At 32.7% G+C, this 9,554-nt stretch overlaps 1 protein-coding gene across 1 annotated transcript; it reads left to right on the forward strand.

Annotated features, from left to right (window-relative positions):
• The first annotated feature begins 6,188 nt into the window (after positions 1–6,188).
• On the forward strand, positions 6,189–7,627 carry LOC141534950 (uncharacterized). The gene is made up of 2 exons (XM_074254607.1): positions 6,189–7,437; positions 7,553–7,627. Exon 1 carries the CDS (start codon positions 6,434–6,436, stop codon positions 7,196–7,198), a length of 765 nt encoding a protein of 254 aa, XP_074110708.1. The 5' UTR covers positions 6,189–6,433; the 3' UTR covers positions 7,199–7,437; positions 7,553–7,627.
• Positions 7,628–9,554: the final 1,927 nt, after the last annotated feature.

Below are 9,554 nucleotides of genomic sequence, written 5' to 3' on the forward strand. Positions count from 1 at the left end.
ATATGTTTAAATTTTGGAGTTTTATTTGATTAAAAATTACCCTCGTTAGAATTCTGGACTCCGACGAGCTAAATCGAGCCGAGGGTAAAATAAGTCGAAACGTACCCGTTACAACACGTACATACATACATACATACAGACAGACATAGTGATACCATCGTGGGGATAGGAAAGCTTCCTGTGACCTTCAAACATCGAGATCTGATGAAAACTCGATTTGTGCAAAACGGGGTAAAACCAATGACTTCGCGATTTTAGAAAATTTTCAATTATTTATGCGGGAAATCAAAAATTTTTTCTTGCAATAAGTAAAGTTAATCAAATAATAACTTTTTAATTTGAAGCAATGAAAAAAAAAAAAAAAAAAGTTCGACAAAAAAAAGCCGAATAAAAAATCGAAATGTATTGAATCTGTACAACAAATAATGTTATAAAGTTTGTATTATTTTTTATTTTTCAAAAACATTAGAAACTGAAAAAAAAAAACATTTTTTTTCCTTTCAATTTTAAAATATTCCTCATTCTGGAACTAAAAAAAATCTCTTATTAGGAGTTTCAGGATTCTATAAGATTAGTTAGAAATATTATAAAACGAAAAACGAGCCAAAAAAAACATGAATTTTACTTATTTTACTAGATATAATTTTTTTCACTTTCGAAAACTTTTCCTTCGAAATAGATCCAAAACGATTCTAATGAGTATAGTAGTTTTTAATATATTTAAGTAAACTTGAAAATTTCGGTGAATGGTAAAAATTTGAATATTGCATAATTTTTAAAACAAATTTTCTAATTTTTTCTTTTCTTCAAAAAATCAACACACGTGATCATATTTGATCAAATATGAAGTAGATATGATCACGTATGAATTATATATGATCGTGCATGAATAATGCATGATCCTGTAAGATCATACTCAATTATGTACTTTTCAGCAAGCGTGGCTGTGCGCTATCAGGCGTGATCATACTCAACCATACTTAACCGTGTATAAACGTGCATAAACGTATATTGTGAGAAGTAAGAGGTCGTGGATGAGACTATATGAAGGAGTATGACATTGTATGACTATACAAGAATCTTGCTTGATATACAAGCCTGAAGCGCATAATTCAAGCTTGACCAAGTTCAATCACGTATGACCATTTGTAATTAAGCTAAATAAGTGAGCGTAACCCTACCTGATCATGTATGGCTTTGTATGATCATTCCGAAACAACACTTTTTTTATAACTATTAGTTGTAAAACAAATTGAACTTTTTCGTAATAGATAAAATAACTTTTTCAGTAATCATACTTGAGGGAAAAGAGACTTTAAATTTGAGTCAATATTTAAAAAATTATAACATAATAATAATTTTCTTATCAAATTTTCAAACTTTTAGAACATTAAGAATAAAATTCATAATGGTGTCGTATCCGGTATTGATTTTGGTCCCGGAAAAAGTTATCGTGCATGGCCACGCGTGACCAAGCCCGATCATTCATGATTGTACAAAGCCTTACGCAATCAAGCAGGTTCATGCTTATTTATTCTGTTCAATCACAAATGGTCGTGCCTGATCGAGCTTGGTCAAGGTTGAATTATGTATGACTGTTCAAGAGCATGTACAGTTGTGCATGATAGTCCCCACTATGTTAAACGACTTTATACATGATCAAGCTCTACTAAGCATGAATCACGCATGATCATGCAAGTTTTTTGCATAGCCATACAAGGTGTTATGTCCGTAGGCGTTAAAAATGCGGTAGCGAAGTTACGGTGGAGGATCGGACTAACTTTTAAGAATACACATCGAGGGGTTTTTATTCTCGTTGTTAAATTATTTGTTGTGGGAGCTTTCGAGAGACGAAATACCACGCCTTTTGAAGAGACTGAGAATTTTTGTAGAGATTTGATTTTCTTAGATTTAATAGATTAATTTTCACTTACCTTTAGATGGCTTGTTCCTTACTGATCCGGGCCTCGAAGGGCAGCTGGAAGCGCTCTCGAGTCTGGATGTTGAATTTGAGGGCCAGGAATGGATGATTAAGGGCTGCTTTCTCAGTAAAGAACGACTCGAGATTCGTGTAGTTTGTTTTTATTAGAACAGCAGCAACCGGGATGTTACACTTTCACGATAATTTTATTTAGCACTTATGAACTAATTATTTAAATTTTACGCTTTAATTTTCGGTTAACGTCTTTCCAGTTTCCCGCAGGAAAAAGTGCGTAACTGACCGAATAATAATTATACTTAATGGATTCGAACCGATGTAAATGCGGAGCAAATTAAACGGTTAATCCCTTATATTAACGAATTTATCTATTTTTCGTCTGCCGGATGACCGAGACCCGCTTGAACTAAGTGCGGCGCAAATTAGAACAAAAGCCCTTACAGACGGTGGCCCGCTTTAACTAAGTGCAGTGCAAATTAATTAAAAGACCTGAATTTAGTTTTATCACGTTCGCCGTATTAACGGGAACCCGCTTGATCTAAGTGCCGTGCAAATTAAACCAAAAGCCTCTACGAACGTGGGCCAGTTAACAAAGATACTTGAATTGAATTAGTTAAAAGACGTTGGGCGGTGGTTGCCGCCTCTTTTAAAAGTTCCCGCTGCTTAGCTTGCAGAAATCCCCATCGGTCAGTCGGCAGTCGCAACGATATTAATTTTAAGGTGGTTTTCGCGCATAGGTGGGTCTTCTAACTAAAGCGGGAATTTTAAATAAAAAGAAAAATTTTCGGGCGGACATAACAAATGCCATACTCCGTCATGCATGACCTTTTAGTTCTCACGGTACACAATCATGCCCAGTCGAGTACGGTTGTGTATGATCATGCATAGTCATGACAGGCCGTGCGAAATAACGCATGTGTAAAAGTACACGATTGAATATTACTTAGCACAATCGTGCATGATCATACACGACTCATGTATCATCATGAATGATTCATGCATGATCATACCTGATTCATGCTTGGTCAAGCACGATCATACATCCTGATTTTTTCCCGGGTGAGACACACAGTGTAAACGCAAATAAATAATTAAGATTGTCTATATAGAAAGAACAAGATTGCTCTGGATAACATTTCAGATTATACTCATTGACATCTGTAGTGAAAAGAAATTTCAGATAGTAGCTAGTATAATCCAGATTCCCGCGTAAAAATCAGTTGATTCATTTAAAAGTTATTGCGGTTTAAGAATTTAAAAAATAGCATTTTATCAAACTTCTGTCATGTAAAAATTATTTAATTTATGATAATTAATTAATTTTACATTTGAAGTGATTAACAGTATTTGGTCCTAGCGTGTTAGACTAATAGACCGGGAACTTCCGAGTTTTAATTTATTGAGAATGATAGGTTTGATTGAATAAATAGTTCGTTAGGTAAATTTAATAAGTATATTATTTAACTAAAAATTGGTTAAATTATAAATTCATTACAAATAATACAAAAAGGTGAAATCTAATATTTTCTTTCATACAATGCGGTTTCAAATTGTTAAAATTTACAAATTAATAATTTTAAATTTTACCTGGTACAATTGGTGAATCTTGTTCTTTTTCTTTTCGTTAATTTAATTCACTTCACAACTTTACTTTATTTTACAATTGGTTGTATAAAAAAAAACAGAATTAGTCGTAATCTATTGATGATGTTAACACTAGATAGGTCAAAACACGAAGAGAGCGAACACCCAGTAGCTTCCCGGGTCCGAGATTTTTACGGGCCCTCCGTTGCCAATTGGAGGGAGAATTGAATACCCTCTCTTCGGATGTGTCGGAAAATGCTGCGGTGGCGGTTTCCCCGTATTTTGATGTACAAGTATAGATCACAAGTTATCTTATTATACTTGTATGCTTTTACCTCCTACACATTGTACAACGATACTCTTACTGGTACACTTATGTTAATGTATAGGCGCATCTATACACACACAAATGCACACGGAGATCTTAATGTTACTTGTTGTTTAACATATGAAAATTTTTGAATATTAACATTTCTTAAATTAATTTAATATTTAAACAATGTCTTCGAACGATTTTATCAATAATCGGATGATTTCTTTTTTTGTGATCGATAAAAATTTTAATAAACAATTAGTCAATTCCTTTTAATAATTAATTTGTAACTTTTAATTTATTTGTTTTTAGTTTTTAACATTTACTAATTGTTCAATTTGAAATTCTTATTTATTATTTTTACCTTAAATTATTTATTATTCTCAAGACATTATCTAACTAAATTTATTGTAAAAGATTGTTTAAGAAATTTTGTTTATTATCATAAAATTATTATTTCTTTTGACTCATACTATATTATCTTCTATGCCTAATATTTGGACAGTAATGAGAGTATAATGATAAAAATTTCCCAGTCTGAGTTCGAGTGCCGCAATGTATTTAAGAAATACCTTTGAACTCTCTGGATATTTTTTCCTAATGTTTAAACTCCATTTATTTGTTTGGTCCGGTTTTGTAATCTTAAAAGCATTGAGGTCTCAGACTGAGCATCTAAATAAGGGACATGAACTCTAGTTATTTTCTTATCTGGTCTACGAACAACGAAAAATTATGACGGTCTTCAATATTATATAGAAAAGATAAACGTTATAAAAAAATATGTTTTACATAACACTTCTATCAGACTTTTGAGCTCGAAGAGTTCAAAAGCATAGAAAAGCAACCTTTTTGAGTTCGGAGAGTTCAAAATAACACAAAAATTGTATTTTTGAGCTTAAAGAGCTAAAAAACGTCATAAATGCAATTTTAAGCGCCCAGGTATGGAATTAGTGAGAAGTTGAAGGGATGCCCTTCAGGATTAAACGTTTTCCTCATTTTTAGTATTCACAAAATCGACAAGAATTGTCGGAATTTTAAGATATCTGTTTAATAGTATTTATATCTTGACAATCACGTATTGCGTCTGTAGTTAACTGATAATTATAGAATGACTATGCACCATAAACAAGTGTTACACAATACATATCGCATATGTTAAGCACAAAGCGTATAGGTATATTCAATTCTAGATCCTTAAGGGGCACACCTAGTGTGAAATTTCGAAAAAGTCGATTTTTTTTTTCATATTTCGGTAGATTACACCTTTAAAAATAACATATTAAAATTTCAAATCGATATCTCAAATAGTTTTTGAGTTATAACATTTTAAAGAGCAGCCGCTCGGCAGCTAGAGTGTCATTAGCTGCGAGACGTACCTGAAGTATTGTTCAGAGTCTACTGTCTCTTCCAGCCCCTATAACACGATTCCAGTTTCTATTGTTGGCTCTCAGGTATACAAAAATATATCATTATAATAATTTCTAGAAATTTCTAGAAATTTTTCGTTTACTGCCACGTAAATTATTTTCGGAGCCAGACACATTTAGTCTCATTGTGATCGTTGTATCGAGCGCATCATAATTTTACACGTGCTATTTTCTTGAAAATGAGTGATCAATCTTCATATTCAAATAAAAAAGGAACTCACAATGTTCCTAAGCATCGATCAATTGCGAAAAAACGCAAGTTTACCGGAAATAGATTTACATTTGAGCAATCTACTGCGAATACCAGTACGTCCGCAGAAAAGTTATTACAAAATAATGACAATAATGTTGTGATTGACCCATCTCATGGATATTGTATTTTGCAATTTTTATCAGTTTTTAGTGCAATTAGTAATTTAGTGGTGTGTAAAACCTGTCAAAAAAAAGTTACTTTCAATCAAGCAAGTTCAAGAGGCCTAGGGTTCAAAATTGCTATTATTTGTGAATGTGGCAATTCGTATATTAATTCTGGACCAATGATTAATAATGCATTTGAAATAAATAAACGTATTGTTGCTGTGATGCGTCTATTGGGCATCGGAATAAATGGGATAAATTTTTTCTGTGGATTAATGGATTTAGCATGCAAATTTTACGAACAAACTTTTGCGGGATGTTTTACGAATTTACAGATTGCAGCCGAAACTGTTTGTAAGCTCAGTATGCAGCAAGCTATAAATGAAGAAAAAGAGCTTACATTAAAGAAAGAAAATTCGGAGACAAATTTGACTGTTAGCGGCGGTGGTACCTGGAAAAAACGTGGCCATACTTCCCGTTTTGGAGTAGTTACGCTGGCAGGAAAATACAGCAAGAAAATTCTTGATTCATGCGTAAAATCTACATATTGTCAGAGTTGTGTTTTTGGAAGAAAAAAAAAGATAGCGAACCTGAAGATTATGAGGAATGGCTATCATTACACGATGAAGAATGTGATGCCAATCATAAAGGATCTGCCTCAAAAATGGAAGTGGATAGTGTAAAAGACATGTTTGGTCGTTCCATTAGTAAATATGGTGTAAAATATACCCGCTATATTGGTGATGGTGATAGCGCTACCCACAAAGGACTTATAGATTTGAATCCTTATGATATTCCTGTTGCTAAATTGGAATGCTATCTACATGTGAAAAAAGAATGGGAACACGTTGCCGAAGTGTAAAGAACATTAATAAGAAATTAGGAGGAAAAAGTAAAACATCACAAAAGTTAACTGTAAATTTTATAAATAAACTCCAAAAATATTATGGTTTAGCAATTATGAGGAATCAAGATAATGTAGATGAAATGTATAAAGCAATCTGGGCAACATTTTATCATTTCTGTTCAACTGACAAAAACCCAAATCATAAAAATTGTCCAGAAGGCGCTGAAAGTTGGTGCGCTTATCGCCGCGCGGAAGCTGAAGGAATCACTAGTACATTTAAACACGATTACCTCCCACTGGATCCAGAAGTACAAGAAGCTATAAAACCTATTTATGAAGACTTATCTCGATATGAATTGCTTGATAGATGTAAAGGTAACAATACTCAAAACAACAATGAAAGCTACAACGGTTTACTTTGGCACTTTTCACCCAAGCATCTTCATAATGGCTTCAAAACTATTGAATTGTCAAATAATTTTGCAACTGCAATATTTAATGACGGTTATTCGACAATTTTGAAGATATTCAATGTAATGGGAGTGATAGTTGGACCTGCAGCAAGAGATTTTGCGGCTCTTAAGGACGACACGAGAATACGAATCGCTGATTATCGCCAAAGGGCTTCTTCAAAAGAAGGTCGATCATCTCGAAGAAAAGCTTCTTCAGCTGAACAAGCCCTTTACGAAGAAGAGGAAGGTGTATTATATGGCCCTGGAATAGCAGATTAGCTGTAAATATGATTTTAAACCACTTATAACAGTGGAAACGATCATTTTATCTTTAAACGCGTTTTTCTCGAAACAGCATTTTCCGAATTTGCTGCAGTGATTACTCAAAAACAAATGATCCGATCACTATCGAATTTTTTTTACATGTTCTATATATAGTTCTCCGTACAATGACCTATCGATTTTTTGATCTGATCAAAAATCGAATTTTCGCAGGCCACAAACGACCAAAATTTTAGGTAAAATTCGACTATTTTTTTAAAACGCCGCCATATTGTCAATTTTTGATTTTTTTTTATCGTAGGTCATTGTACAGACAATATTATCTAGTTTAACGAGATATTTTTTTTTTAGATTTCATCCACGGAGAAGGCCGGAATCACTGCAGCAGTGAAGGACCTTTTTTTTTCGCGCCGTTAGAGATCGACGATAACTTAAACAATATTTAATTTTTTTCTTCAAAAATTTCATTATGTATTCTTAAAACATGTATAAATATATTCTTAAAATTTTAAAATAATTGATAAAGTATTTTCTTTAATAAAAATTCCCAAAAATCACGTTTTTTTTAGGCCGTTACACTAGGTGTGCCCCTTAAAATCAAATTCACGTTGTCACCACTCTAGCATCTAAAAATTATAATATGCACATAAAAGGAATAAAAATCACAGTGATTGATAGAAAAATTACAGGATCGACTGAAAATATTTTAAAATCGACAATTTTAGATTTTTTACCTGAAAACATTGTTTAAATAGAGTATAGATGGTATCGATTTTCTAGCTTCTCGCTCTCTAGCATACACTAAAACTTCCGAAAAATTCCTTTTTTTTTTTTTTCATCTATTCTGTGGTATTTTTTTGATTATGTTATTGCAAATCTCGTCTTAATATGTACATAAATATGTCTTAGTATGTAACATTTCTTTTTTTCTAAAGACAGTTTGAAAATAACTACTACTATATCCCTAACAGCCAGAATTTCTGATTAAGAAGTTGGATTCAAATACTCAGTTAGCATGAGTTGACTACCACCTAGTTGATATTCAATGGTTTACGTTAAGTTTCCGTAAACTTCGTGACAACTTTGGAATTTGCAACTGTTGTACACAATATGACTTCAAATTACGCATCAAGTTAACGCAAACTTGCTGCTAGAATTGATCGAAAGGTTCACTCAAAGTTGATGTTAACTTGAACTATAGTTATAAGTCAAACTGTTTCCGTAAACTTTACGTCCTATTTCGGCCGCAGGTTTACGTCAACTTGATTTCATTTGTGCTCACTGGGTATGTTGCCACCAACTTACCGACAACTTGCCGTCAATTTCTGAATTTCCAAATTTTGGTGATAATTTTCTGCCAAGTTGGGTAAAAAAAGTGGCGGTGACAATCTGTTGCCGCAATATGTTGCTAAGTTTCTTGGTGAACAAGTTGGTACAAACTGAGCTTATTTCTAATAGTTGCTGCCAACTTGGTGGCAAGTTGCGGCAGTAGATTAACGACAAACGGTGACCAACTGGGCTATCAGGGTATCTCCAACTGTCGTGTAGCATGCTAACCGCCGGTAATATAGTTCTCAATTGTTCTTCTCATGATTTCTTTCAATCACCCCTGGTAACCACCTTAACTGAAACTTGGTATCAATCTACGTCTGCAATTTAAAACCAACTTAACGGAAAACCTAACGATTTTGACAATAAGTTATTCGGTCGATTCATAAAATTTGGAATCGATTGATGCCTATATTATCGAATCGATTTTTTAAAAGTTCATTAATTCATTTGTTTATAAGAAAAAAATTTGTTAACTAGTAAAAAATCGGTCTTTTATCATTAGGTTTTCTGTACGATTCATAAAATTTGAAATCGATTGACATTTATTTTGTCAAATCGATTGTTTACTTGGTATGCATACTTTAAACTTTTTCATGCCCTAAAATTAGTTTGGCGTCTACAAACTTGTAAGTCGTAGATAGATTTCACGAATCTCATAAAAAGTAAAAAAAGTTTGGAAAAGCCAAAAGTGCACGCTTCATAGCAGTCATTTAATTTTTACAAACAAAAAATTTTCAATGCATATTCATTAGTGTCATATGAATCCGAACAAAAACAGTTCCACCGTACAAAATCGTGCCAAGACAACTTTTATAAAACTATTAAAAGAACATTTTTTTCCATTACAAAAAGATATAAAATAAAAAAATCCAAGTAACTGATATATGATACTATATGATTTTCGGTAATTAAATAAATTTTGTTGTAAATTTAAAAATCAAAAGAAACAATTTGGGAACGTACTTGGTGTGCGTAGTAGCAGAATATTTTATACTTTTTATGGAATTCCTGAAATCGATCT

The sequence above is a fragment of the Cotesia typhae genome, unplaced genomic scaffold (assembly GCF_013202065.1).
Source record: "Cotesia typhae breed Kobodo isofemale line unplaced genomic scaffold, CoteBio_Ctyphae scaffold_13, whole genome shotgun sequence".
Taxonomy (NCBI): Eukaryota; Metazoa; Arthropoda; class Insecta; order Hymenoptera; family Braconidae; genus Cotesia; species Cotesia typhae.

Coding starts and splice junctions, on each gene's coding strand:
- LOC141534950 (XM_074254607.1), top strand. CDS start 6,434: ATGCTATCTACATGTGAAAAAAGAATGGGAACACGTTGCCGAAGTGTA.